Here is a 13,574-nt window from a genome sequence, read left to right as displayed (position 1 = left end):
TCCAGCACGGCGTTCCGTATTACACTCCTGAACCCACCGATTCCACATTCTGCTAACAGTCATTGGATCTCGACCAACCCGAGCATCAATGTCGCGATACGATAAACCGCAATCGCGATAGGCTACAATCCGACCTTTATCAAAGTCGGAAATGTGATGGTACGCATTTCTCCTCCTTACACGAGGCATCACAACAACGTTTCACGAGGCAACGCCGGTCAACTGCTGTTTGTGTATGAGAAATCAGTTGAAAACTTTCCTAATGTGATCACGTTGTAGGCGTCGCCACCGGCGCCAGCCTTGTGTGAATGCTCTGAAAAGCTAATCATTTCCATATCGCAGCATCTTCTTCCTATCGGTTAAATTTCGCGTCTGTAGCACGTCGTCGTCGTAGTGTAGCAATTTTAATGGCCTGCAGTGTACTATTCTCGTTCACCTTTGATGTCTCTGGAGGGCGTGGTACTTGGAGAATGTTATTACATTCATTCCTTTTCCATTGCTGCAACGAAAAGGTGATTGTTGCACCCAAAGTACAGTGCTAGCCCACACGCTGCACGCTCTATATGATGCATAGCGACTTCTCTGAGCAACATACTGACCAACGTGACTCGTCAATCCCCTACTCTTACAAAACTACCTGCACATATCGGGCAGGTGTACTATAACATATCCCAGGACAGTATTCGCCATCTGTACGATCGAATGGATACCAGAGTCAGAGCCTGCATTTCCGCCTGCGGAGGCTACACTACGTATTAATTTCGTTGTTGCAGCTGGCTTCGGTACACGGGACGTCAGAACCGCTTGTGCTATCGACCTGTAAATGTAATTATTTCATTTACTCCATATTCATGTTTACAACAAATTTTAAGTGAAATGCAAACCTCTAAATTGATATAGTAATTTTTTCCAGCAGTGTATATTCAAAACCGAATTCTTTTGGAAGTGTGAGTACAAATACTAAGATCTACTGTTTGCCTTTGCTTTCTAAAATGCGCAATGTTTTTTCTCCAGCTGAAACATTTTACAGTGCGAATGAGAGATGAGCTGAACAATAAGAAGTCACAAAATTCAAATCTATACATTTGTCTTTCCATATTTGAAATAGTGTTTTTACTGTGTTAATGAAATCATTTATTACATTTAAAATTATATTGTCGTTTGAATAGATAATTAAGTAAAAAGTGATTACATAGATACCATTGAGGGAAATGTGCAAAGAAACAGTTGTTTAATTGTAAGGAGTAACAAAAATACACAAAGTGTTTTTCTTACATGTCATGTTCTTTAAAGATATTTTAAACATTTATTAGTATGTTCAGTAACGAGTTCGTATCCTCTTCCTTGAGTTTTGAACAATTTGATTTACCATATATACAAACACCGAAAAAGTATTGTTATACCACAAAGAACAGGATACAAAAACAGTTCATTCACAAATATGAGTAGTTTACAAAAGGGCACTTGACTGTTTCTCAAAAAATTATTTCAGTTCATTCATTGTCCGTCACTGGTAACGTCTGAGATATCATTGTTGCACACACTGTACGAAGGGTAGTTACACACAACCTGTTCTCACATTTAAAAATGAGTTGTTTCCTTAGATTTGTGATGTATCATCCGTTCTCCACGACAATGAAAATGCTAACGCGCCAAACTTCAAATGTCCATAAATTTACGGGAAAATCAAGTGCAGTCTCACGTATATACTTACAGTAAAGATTGGTGATCACAAACGTTTGTTATCATTTTATATTCATTGTCAGCAGCTGAAATTACCCTGTTTCTATTAAGATTTGACATGTTTCTGTTCAAGCATTGTTTCACAATTTCTTACGAGCGAATTTACTCGTCATTGGGGGATTCGAAAACCAGAAGCTATATACAAAGTTTTTGTGGACTTACAGGGCAGTCATTTTTATTTTCTCTTGTCAGAATATTATTTCAACAGTACCGTCGTTGCAGATGTATGTTGCTCAAAATTTTAAATGTTAGTGTAAATCATACACTTGTTTTGACTTTAATGAGCAAAGTATGTAGTACCTTCTCGTGTACTGACAGCGGGGAAAAAGCAAGCTGTCTCATGAATAGCCGCAGGATCGCGGTGTAAGACAACTGGGTTGGGTAGTTCCGACAAGAATTTAGAGCTTAACAGAGATATAGAGAAAGTATATGAATCTGTCTTGTTATTGCAAATTTCAGTTTCGATAATTACTAAAAAACTGCATGCTCGATTAACAAAGTGAAACTGAATGAATTTCTGTGTTCATTTTCTATACAGCTTTTTCAGATATAACTGCAAAAAAACAACTAATATAAAAAAGGGCTACGGTAATATTGTATTGGTTTCCTTTACTGTAAGCAGTGCGTTTTCCTCTGACGAAAGAATTTTACACAAGTTGCAATCGCGATTCCAAGAAAGCTCTTGCTCCAGCACTGGATATTGCTGTAAGGATTACAAATATGCAAAATCTGAGAGCTAACGGCAAGCCCGTGAGTGAATAATCGGTATTTTTACTTTTGATGACTCGTAACTAACAAATCGCCGAAGTGAGGGCACATAACACCATTCAGAGTATAACAGCGTCGCGTCGAGATAGTTCCTCGAAAATATCTCCTGAATTTACCTAAACGTGACTTCAAGATACACTTTAATTCCACTCAACAACATCTGCAGATTCCGTGCATCAGTGGCGGTACCATAATAAGTAAATGATACCGGGCTTCCTATCGTCGATGTGCGTATATTCGATGCTGCAGAACTGGAATGAAGTGTTGTGGAACTCATATTATGGATCCTAATGTTGAGAAAATAGGGGCCAAGGTACCTGATAATCCATTTTGTTTCAACTTAAATCAGCAAGAACTTTCTTCATCGTTACGTTACAAGAAAATAAAGATGTAAAATAGGTTTTTGCATACTTGTAGCCTCAAGAATCATAGTTCCCCGCAATCAGGAGAGAAACCTGAGCATAAACCTACGTATTCGTCCATCCTCGTTATGCCAGAATGGCGACTGGCTACAAACTCAACATCTCAAATTTCAAGACTGCAGTCATCCTATGGCGTGGAATAAAACAGACCAGTAAAATACGTGACAGCAGCAACACTCCTCATGCTCTGCACCTCGCGTTGCATAGGAGTCCATGTGGGAGCGTACACTCACATTGATGCTAATATCCCACCAGACAGGCTACGCAGAATTAGGCTAATGCCGTGGGCTGCATGTCCTGTTGGCTTAAGGTACCAGCCCTCATCTGCTCGGTGAGACTCGAAAATCTGGGCATCTAAACGACTGCTTCTGATAATGATGTATCTTTCCGTGTGTATTTTGTTGTATCCTGTCGGCCGGTAAGCTCAGAAGCAAGTATTATTTATGGAGTGTAGAATGTAGATGACAGAAATCCCTTGGGTTGGGCCGCGTGGTTCTCACTCGGCTGCAGTGGAAGAAAGGGAAGGTGAATAACTGCATGAGTTGGCAATTGTTACTGGAGATGACGCAAGTACTGGGGCCGCCTTTAATCGGCTCTGCCCACTTGCGACATCGCAGATGCCTCAGGCGCCACGTGAATAACTTACTCGCCACTAGACCTCCCATTTCCTCGTGCCTTAGCTACCCGCCGTGTTTTCTTTGCCGGTGGTAGGCCCATACGCATGTTCGTTCATTAACGGCGGCTCTTCGCACTAACGAAGGCATGTTTGGGAACTGCAGCATGGTCAGATGTATGTATTCATGAAAAATGGGAAACCTTATAGACACGATTTCTGAGTGTTGCAAGCATCACTCAGTGTGTCTGCTGTTATATACAAGGTATGATTGTATTTACGAATTTTAGTTGTGATATTAACATGGATTAATTCTTTTACCCAAATTGGCGATGTCCTTTCCTGAATTTTTATCGTCCAGTGTTTTAGACGTCGCTTCACTGTTACCCTGGGACGCATGGGCTGTAGCCCCTAATTCGTATTTGCGATATCTGCTGGTTCTCAGTTCAGACCTAGCGGATCGGTATAACTATTTAGTCCACTGTTTCAGGTATTGCAGGGCTATGTATTCACTGCACAGCTACATCATCCCTGAGGATACACTTGTGGTGCAGCGTCATCAGAGAGCAACGTCGGCGATGTCGGGGTCCAGGTCGGCGGGGAGCTGGCGTGGCGAGCGCGGGTTGGCGGGTCGCAGCCTCCTGCTGGAGGTGGCGCCGGCGCGGGAGCGACGCCGCCCCCGGTCCGCCCCCGCGTCGCCCGGGCCCGGGCCTCAGAGCTCGGCCTCCGGTCAGACGGTGCTCTCGCGCTTGTTGGCCACCGGCCCTGCCGCAGTGAGCTGCTCTGAGGTCAGCAGGTGGACGGGGCTGGAGTAGAGGTGGCGCCGCGGAGGCACGGGGTAGCCGGCAGGCGTCGCCACCACCGACGACGCCGGCGTCGGCACCGCCCCCGGCGACTGCCAGTGGCGAGGCAGCGTCGCAGAAGACATGTGCGCCATCACGCCGACCGGCGTGCCCACGTGCTCTAGCGACGCGCCCGTCGTCTGTGCTGACGTGTGCAAGTCTTGCTCGACTCCAGACTGCAAGCAACAGAAATAAGCCTAAGTATGAGCATTTATCTGCCAGAAAAAATCTACAAAATAGTATATGTTCTTTCGAGAACAGTTACTATCTTCATATATACAAGGTGCTACAAAAAGGTACGACCAAACGTTCAGGAAACATTCCTCACAAACAAAGAAAGAAAATACGGTATGTGGACATCTGGCCGGAAACGCTTACTTTCCATGTTAGAGCTCATCTTATTACTTCTCTTCGAATCACATTAATCATGGAATGGAAACACATAGCAACAGAACGTACCAGTGTGACTTCAAACACTTTGTTATAGGAAATGTTCAAAATGTCCTCCGTTAGCGAGGATACATGCATACACCTTCCGTCGCAAGGAATCCCGGATGCGCTGATGCAGCCCTGGAGAATGGCGTATTGTATCACAGCAGTTTACAATACGAGCACGAAGAGTCTCTACATTTGGTACCGGGGTTGCGCAGACAAGAGCTTTCAAATGCCCCCATAAATGAAAGTCAAGAGGGTTGAGGTCAGGAGAGCGTGGAGGCCATGGAATTGGTCCGCCTCTACCAAATCATCGGTCACCGAATCTGTTGTTGAGAAGCGTACGACCACTTCGACTTAAATGTGCAGGAGCTCCAACGTGCATGAACCAGATGTTGTGTCGTACTTGTAAAGGCTCATGTTCTACCAGCACAGGTAGAGTATCCCATATGAAATCATGATAACGTGCTCCGTTGAGCGTAGGTGGAAGAACATGGTGCCCAGTCAAGACATCACCAACAATTCCTGCCAAACCGTTCACAGAAAATCTGTGTTGATGACGTGATTGCCCAATTGAGTGCGGATTCTCGTCAGCCCACACACGTTGATTGTGAAAATTTACAGTTTGATCACGTTGGAATGAAGCCTCATCCGTGAAGAGAGCATTTGCACTGAAATGAGGATTGACACATTGTTGGATGAACAATTCGCAGAAGTGTACCCGTGGAGGCCAATCAAATGCTGATATTGCCTGCAGACGCAGTACATGGTAGGAAACCACTGGTTCTCCCGTAGCACTCCCCATACATTGACGTGGTGAACGTTACCTTGTACAGCAGCAACTTCTCTGGCTCTGACGTTAGGGTTATCGTCAATTGCACGAAGAATTGCTTCGTCCATTGCAGGTGTTCTCGTCGTTCTAGGTCTTCCTCAGTCGCGAGTCGTAGGCTGGAATGTTCCGTGCTCCATAAGACGCCGATAAATTGCTTCGATCATCTTCCTGTGGGTCACCTACGTTCTGGAAATCTGTGGCGATGAAAACGTACCGCGCCACGGCTCTTGCCCCGTGCTAATCCATACATAAAATGGGCATCTACCAACGCCGCATTTGTAAACATGGCACTGACTGCAAAACCACGTTCGTGATGAACACTAATCTGTTGATGCTACGTACTGATGTACTTGATGCTAGTACTGTAGAGTAATAAGTCGCATGTCAACACAAGCACCGAAGTCAACATTACCTTCCGTCAATCGGGCCAACTGACGGTGAATCGAGGAGGTACAGTACATACTGACGAAACTAAAATGAGCTCTAACATGGAAATTAAGCGTTTTCGGACACATGTCCACATAACATCTTTTCTTTATTTGTGTGTGAGGAATTTTTCCTGTAAGTTTGGCCGTACTATTTTGTAACACCCTGTAAAGTTGAAGGCTACCCAGCCATTGACCTTCGTCTGTGAATGCGCACAGGTTGCCCGAACTGTTGCGGACTCTTATGGGAATTGTCACCTTAGTGTGACCAAATAGTGAGTGGATGGGCAAATATCTATTAGGTATATTACGTATGAAGATTCTGAACAGTTGGGTATGTAGGTGTCATGGGAGGCATTCAAGGGATAATTCCCTGCAGTCGCGCTATTCATCTGTGTCACCGAGGGGTGGCTCAGATGGATAGAGCGTCTGCCATGTAAGCAGGAAGTCCCGGGTTCGAATGCCGGTCGGGCACACATTTTCAGCTGTTCCCATCGAGGTATATCAGCAACACCTGTCAGCAGCTATGGTTTTCAATTAAGTATCATCCACAAAAAAAAGTAGGCTGAGTGGCCAAAAGTCATAGAAAGTGTTCTTCTTTGCTGGGCAACGTCATAACATGACATCTTCTTTATACAATGGACAAAATTAGCTGCAAATGATTTATTTCTTGAATTTAAATAATAGACGAGAGATTATGAAAGGAAACAATCAAGTTTTTACCTACAAGTAAAACTCAAAAATCATCTAGCTAACATAAGCTATAAAGTTATGAAAATTCTGCATAGGATTCCAAAGGTTGAACCAAGAACATGATAGAAGAACTGGAAATTTATACACACACAAGTAGATATCCGAATGACATCTCAACGAACACATTGGGATAAAAGCAACACGGTAAACAGAAAATAATGGACGTCATTAACATCACTCATATACATAATGCACAATATCTCTGACAAAAAACATGTGAGAACCTAAGATATATTTTACTTGTAAACATACAGCATCATTAGAACGATCTGTCATTTTACAAGTGTCAAAAAGCAACACAAAATTTCGCTATATTGTTCCATAGTACGTAAATAGTACGTTGACAACACACAACAAAAAAGACACGATTCTTTATGTCATGGGGTAGCGATATGCACGTATAAAGATGGCGCTAGTATTGCGTACAGATAATATAAAAGTGCGGACCTGTCATTTGCACTCAGGTGATTCATGTGCAAAGCTTTCCTACGTGATTATGGCCCCACGATGGGAATTAAGAGACTTTGAACGCGGAATGGTAGTTGGAGCTAGACGCACTTCGGGAATCATCAGAGAATTCAGTATTATGAGATCCACAGAGTGAAGAGTGTGCCGTGAATACCAAATTTCAAGCATTGCCTCTCACCACAGACAGAGTAGTGGCCGACGACTTCGCTTAACGAGCGAAGTGTTTGTATGAAGTTGTGAGCGCTATCAGACAAGTAACAATGTGTAAAATAACTGCAGAAATCAATGTGGGACACACAAGGAAAGTATCTCGATACGAGTTCCTTTGCTTACAGCACGACACCGCCTGCAACGCCTCTCCTAGGCTTGTGACCGTATCGGTTGGATGCTAGACGATGGGAAAACCGTTCCCTGGTCTGTTGGTAAGAGCTGATGGCAGGGTTCGAGTGTGGCGCAAAACCGCACGGAACCACGGATCCAAATTGTTAACAAGCCACTGTGCTTGGTAGGTCCGCGGTGGTGTGGGCTGTGTTTTTATATGGAGTGAATCGGGTCTTCTGTTCAACTGAACCGATCATTTACTGGAAATTGTTACGTTTGTCTACCTGGAGACTGTCATTCATGGGCTTTATGTTCCCAAACAATAATGCAATTCTTATACATGACAATGTGCAATGTCAAAGGGCTACAGTTGTTGGTTTTAAGAACATTGCGGACAATTCGAGCAAATGTTTTGACTACGCTGATCGCCCGACGTGAATCCCATCGAATATTTATGGAACATAATGGAAAGGTCAGTTCGTGCACAGATTCCTGCACCGGCAACTCTTTCGCATTATGGACGGCTAAAGAGGCAGCATGGCTCAATATTTCTGCAGGGGACATCAACCAACTTGTTCAATCCATGCCACGTCGAGTTGCTGCACTACGCCGGACAAAAGGAGATCAAATACGGTATTAGGAGGTATCCCATGACTTTTTTCACCTAAGTGTACAAAATAAGATCTCATGCTACTGTCGGATAGAAGTAGATTGAAATATGTGTTATTATCAAACGTTTCCGACATTTTGTTTATATATCATGTCAACCGGAACACTTGATAACTATACATATGCCTAAAGAAGTTTGCAGCTTATTTTGTCAAAAATACAAAGAACATGTTATACGATGTCATTAGATTTTTATGTCACTAGGAAGTCACTCCTTTGTCAGTGCTGAAAACTGAAGTAACATTGACTAGACAACATTTTGGGAACATTCTGGACAGAGGATGATCCACAAATCATCCAGCTTAACGGACAGTTGTTCTGCTGTTCTTGATGGTGAGTTTACTGTGGCTACATGCGTACGGAGAGCACCTAACAAGTGCTCGATAAAATAACCTCAGGGCCAAGCCGTGGCCATGAAGTTACCGGAGAGATTGCATCGACGATTAATAGCTACAGGAAACAGCTTATAAAGATAGAGCTGGCTTGAGATCGGATGATCTGCGGGGCCTGCGGTCCTGAACACTCCGTGGTGTTCATCTAGCCACCTGCGTCCAATAGAAGGGCTGTGAATGTCATATTGTTCTATAGTAATACGCAGGTGGTCCACATAACTTACAGCTGCAGTTTGTCTTTAGGGTCTAGTTGCATTCATGTAAACATAGCCCAGATCTTGACTGAACCGTCTCCTGCATGGAAGCACTCATAGCTCCATAGAGTGTACGCCAATCTCTCATTTGGCCGTAACAACCCGTCAACTTGAGAGAAGTGAAACTAGGATTGTTGTCGTCATACTACAAACCGTCCAGTCATCTTTGTCAAATGTGGATGTCGTTGATCGTTTTTAGGCTTTTTTTCCTCTTTCTTTGTAGATTTTCTGGACCGTGATAGAAATTCATCCTAGTTCGGTCGCCTATTGTGTAGGCTGTTTGCCGTTCCGTCGTCACGGACCGTTGCCCGGGGTACACCTTCTTGGAGGTCGTCTACACTTCGTACGACATAGCAAGAGACTGGAGGTAATACTGATAGCTGAATAATTACCATCCTCTCATCGCTGATTTTGATCCTTCGATACCGGTGGAAGGGATGCAAATACCCAGAATAACTTGGTGCAGACTTAATCGTGTGAGGACTAACTGCGGCAGGTGTAAGGCCATACTCCACAAATGGAAACTCACTGATGACCCACGATGCGACTGTGGTGCTGAAGAACAAACAATCCCTCACCTGATCTTCGAATGTCGTGCGATTAGGTTTGAAGGAGAATGGAGGGATTTCATGAGTGCTGCTCCACGTGCTGTTCTGTGGTTTACCTGCTTAGATGTGGACTTGTAATAGCTGCAGTGGCTGTCTCCCTAATCTTTCGCATATTGTTGTTTGCAATCAATCATTTAATAATATATTTGTAATTCGTTTAACATATTAACTAATAGTGTGTGTGCTATTTTACTCTCTAGACGCCACACGCAAGAAAAAAATCGGTTTTAGACGTTCAGCCCAATATCGAGATATCATCAAAGTGATCCGATAATATGCTGCTGAAGCCTATGTGATTCATTTGTCTCAGCGTTGTGCTGGTAGCAAGGTGTCCCTTCACCCTACATTCAAATCGGCGTTCACAGCGCACCAATCGTTGCTTTGTGTCCACTGGAAGCGATGTGACAGCAATTTGTGAAACACTTGTGGTCATCCTATGCGTCTCGAGACATTCTGCGATATTGAAGACCTACACAAGACAATATTTCCTCATAAACACGATTTCTACTCTAATGACTGATGTGTTATAACCGACATGTCTGGCACTTATTGTCACGTGTTCAAAGTCCGTTTACGCGCGAGGTGCTGCCGTGCCCAGTAAACTTATACATCTTCATCTACATCTACATCTACATGCATACTCCGCAAGCCACCTGACGGTTTGTGGTCGAGGGTAGTTTGAGTACCTCTATCGGCTCTCCCTTCTATTCCAGTCTCGTATTGTTCGTGGAAAGAAAGACTGTCGGTATGCCTCTGTGTGGGCTCTAATCTCTCTGATTTTATCCTCATGGTCTCTTCGCGAGATGTACGTAGGAGGGAGCAATTTACTGCTCGACTCCTCGGTGAAGGTATGTTCTCGAAACTTCAACAAAAGCCCGTACCTAGCTACTGAGCGTCTCTCCTGCAGAGTCTTCCACTGGAGTTTATTTGTCATCTCCATAACGCTTTCGCGATTGCTAAATGTTCCTGTAACGAAGCGCGCTGCTCTCCGTTATAACTTCTCTATCTCTTCTATCAATCCTATTTGGTACGGATCCCAAAATGGTGAGCAAAATTCAAACAGTGGGCGAACAAGTGTACTGTAACCTACTTCCTTTATTTTCGGATTGCATTTCCTTAGGATTCTTCCAATGAACCTCAGTGTGGAATCTGCTTTACCGACGATCAACTTTATATTGTAGCTAAATGATAAGGGCTCTTTCTTTCTAAGTATTTGCAGCACATTACACTTGTCTACACTGAGATTCAATTGCCGTTCCCTGCACCATGCGTCAATTCGTTGCAGATCCTCCTGCATTTCAGTACAATTTTCCATTGTTACAACCTCTCCATTTACCACAGCATCATCCGCGGAATGACTCGGTGAACTTCCGATGTTATCCACAAGGTCATTTATGTGTATTGTGAACAGCAACGGTCCCACGACACTCCCCTCCGGCATACCTGAAATCACTCTTACTTCTGAAGGCTTCTCTCCATTGAGAATGATATGCTGCGTTCTGATATCTAGGAGCTCCTCAATGCAATCACACAATTGGTCTGATAGTCTATATGCTCTTTTTTTGTTCATCAAACGACTGTGGGGAACTGTACCGAACGCCTTGCGTAAGTCAAGAAACACGGCATCTACCTGGTAACCTGTGTCTGTGGCCATCTGAGACTATATCACGAATAGCGTGGGCTGGGTTTCACACGATCGTCTTTTTCGAAACCCACTTCTATCTGTAGCTCACACTAACCTGACACCCTGTCTAAACTCGTGATATTCGCCTCATGGAGCGGCGACGTGGTTCTTCACATCCGGCACATCTGCTAGTGGGACGCTCCTTCCGGGAGCTTTGACTCTACAGGTTCCGTACAACATAACTGGAATAAGGACGTAATTCGTGGAGGGAATACTCACGTGCATCATCGGCGGGCTGACCGGGGCCAGCTCCCTGAGCGGCAGGCCGTTGCGTAGCGTACAGTAGCTGCCGTAGGGCCCACCGCCACCTGGTCCCGGCCCCGTGACGGCCCTCTGCGGCTGCTTCTGCAGCCGGCCGCGGCTCGGCGACATCACACCCGTCGAGGAGCCTTCAATCGTTGATATGTTTTGGTGACAGGATGCCAGGAAGTCAGCGTGCTCGTCGTGTTCCACTGAAAAACAGTACGGACTGCAAAAGCTACCAGCGGAGAGGCACAGTACATGAAATTCAGTTAACCGTTTTGTTGTCAGAGAGCAGTGTCATCAAATCAAATTAATCAATGCTACCGCCCTATAGCACTGCTCAGTTGTACATTCAAACTTTTGGAACGAGTCCTCCTAATCACCGTTTATCGAGGCTGCTACCCCTCCTGAGCAAGCTTTCTTTAGACAAGGACGCAGCTGCACCTATCAACTTCATGCCCTAACTACCCATACTGAAGCTGGTTTCCAAGGCCATCTGAAATCAACAGCTGTCTTCATCGACCTAACAGCCGCGTATGACACTGTCTGGCGACAGGGACTGATCGACAAGCTGCTACTAGTTGGTCCAAGTCGAGAAATTGTGGATCTAAAATCCACCATGCTTAGTGAAAGGTAACTTGAAGTGTTTCTAGACATCTCTAAGAGCCACAAACGGAACTAATTAATGGACTACCACAGGGATCTGTTTTAGCTCCATCACTATTCAATTTATACATTAATGATTTACCAACCACAATATCAACTAAATTCATCTATGCTGATGACGTCGCACTGGTAGCACAGAGCAGTAATTTCGAAGATGGTGAACGGATTCTTACGGAGGATCTGGAGAAGACGTCAACTTTCTTTAAGAACTGGAGATTGATCCCAAGCACATCAAAAACTGAAGTCTCTTGTTTCCATCTAGCGAATCGTGCTGCGAACTACAAACCAAGAGTTCTGCTCAATGGACAAATGTTGAGGTACAATCCTTTACAAAAATATCTCGCAATCACTCTAGATAGAACCCTTGAGCTACAAAGAGCACATCACCAAGGTTTGTCATAAAGTCGCTTCAAGGAACAATATACTACATAAGCTCAGTGGTACCACCTGGGAAACCTCTGCTGACTGCGTTTAACTGGCATCAGTCTTGTGTACTCTTCTGCTGAGTTCTGTGCACCTGTCAGGTTGGAAAGTGTTCATGTGAAGAAGGTAGACACAAAACGAACGACACAATGCGCTGCATTACTGGTTCCATGAAATCAGTCCCATGTCACTGGTTACCTGTCACACCCTTCCACCTCACTTAAGGAGGAAACAAGCTCTACTGAGGGAGGCCAAGAAAATCTCTGAATCACCTCTACCATTGCACCAGGTTCAAATTCAAATGGCTCTGAGCACTATGGGACTTAACATCTATGGTCATCAGTCCCCTAGAACTTAGAACTACTTAAACCTAACTAACCTAAGGACAGCGCACAACACCCAGCCATCACGAGGCAGAGAAAATCCCTGACCCCGCCGGGAATCGAACCCGGGAACCAGGGCGTGGGAAGCGAGAACGCTACCGCACGACCACTAGGTGCGGGCTATTGCACCAGGAATTCTGTCATCCGTCACAGCAACGATTGCGATCAAGAAGACTTGCAAGTGTTTCTGCAGGACAACTCAACGCTGATGGTTTTGATCTAAATGAAAGCTGGAAGCATGAATGGGCAACAAAAGCAATGGGAACAAGAGCCCATCACTTTGATCCCACAAAGAAAAGAAAAGGGTTTGAGCTACAGAGGAAACTTTGGTGCCGCCTCAACAGCTTAAGGACTGGACATGGTTGTTGTAGCTACTTCAGGTACAAATAGGGCTGCATTAGTTCATCAATATGTGACTGTAATGAAGAAGAGCAGACAATTGAACATTTAGTCCAACGCAGTCCACTTCATTCATACCCTAGAATTCCCGATGGCTTGTTCACTGTCATATCCAGCTTAATTAACTGGTAGAAAAACACGGACTTTAAGGTTTAATCTGATCATGTATCATATGTTTATTGTATAAAATCATATGTCTTATATCAACTGTATGTTGTATAAAATCACCATACG

The 13,574-nt window shown here is 44.3% G+C and overlaps 1 protein-coding gene across 1 annotated transcript in view; it reads right to left on the bottom strand.

Moving 5' to 3' along the window:
• Nucleotides 1-1,165: 1,165 nt before the first annotated feature.
• Nucleotides 1,166-13,574, bottom strand: part of LOC126267453 (nephrin-like) — a 943,456-nt gene continuing 931,047 nt past the window's right edge. Inside the window, exons 13-14 of the mRNA XM_049972720.1 lie at nt 11,446-11,678; nt 1,166-4,564 (exon numbers count right to left, since the gene is read on the bottom strand). Of these exons, the coding sequence (XP_049828677.1) occupies nt 4,277-4,564; nt 11,446-11,678 (521 nt within the window). The 3' untranslated portion in view covers nt 1,166-4,276. The remainder of the gene's footprint in view (nt 4,565-11,445; nt 11,679-13,574) is intronic.

This window comes from Schistocerca gregaria, chromosome 4 (genome assembly GCF_023897955.1).
Source record: "Schistocerca gregaria isolate iqSchGreg1 chromosome 4, iqSchGreg1.2, whole genome shotgun sequence".
Taxonomy (NCBI): Eukaryota; Metazoa; Arthropoda; class Insecta; order Orthoptera; family Acrididae; genus Schistocerca; species Schistocerca gregaria.
Note: the sequence above shows the minus strand (reverse complement) of the source record. Positions and strands in the feature narration are given on the sequence as shown.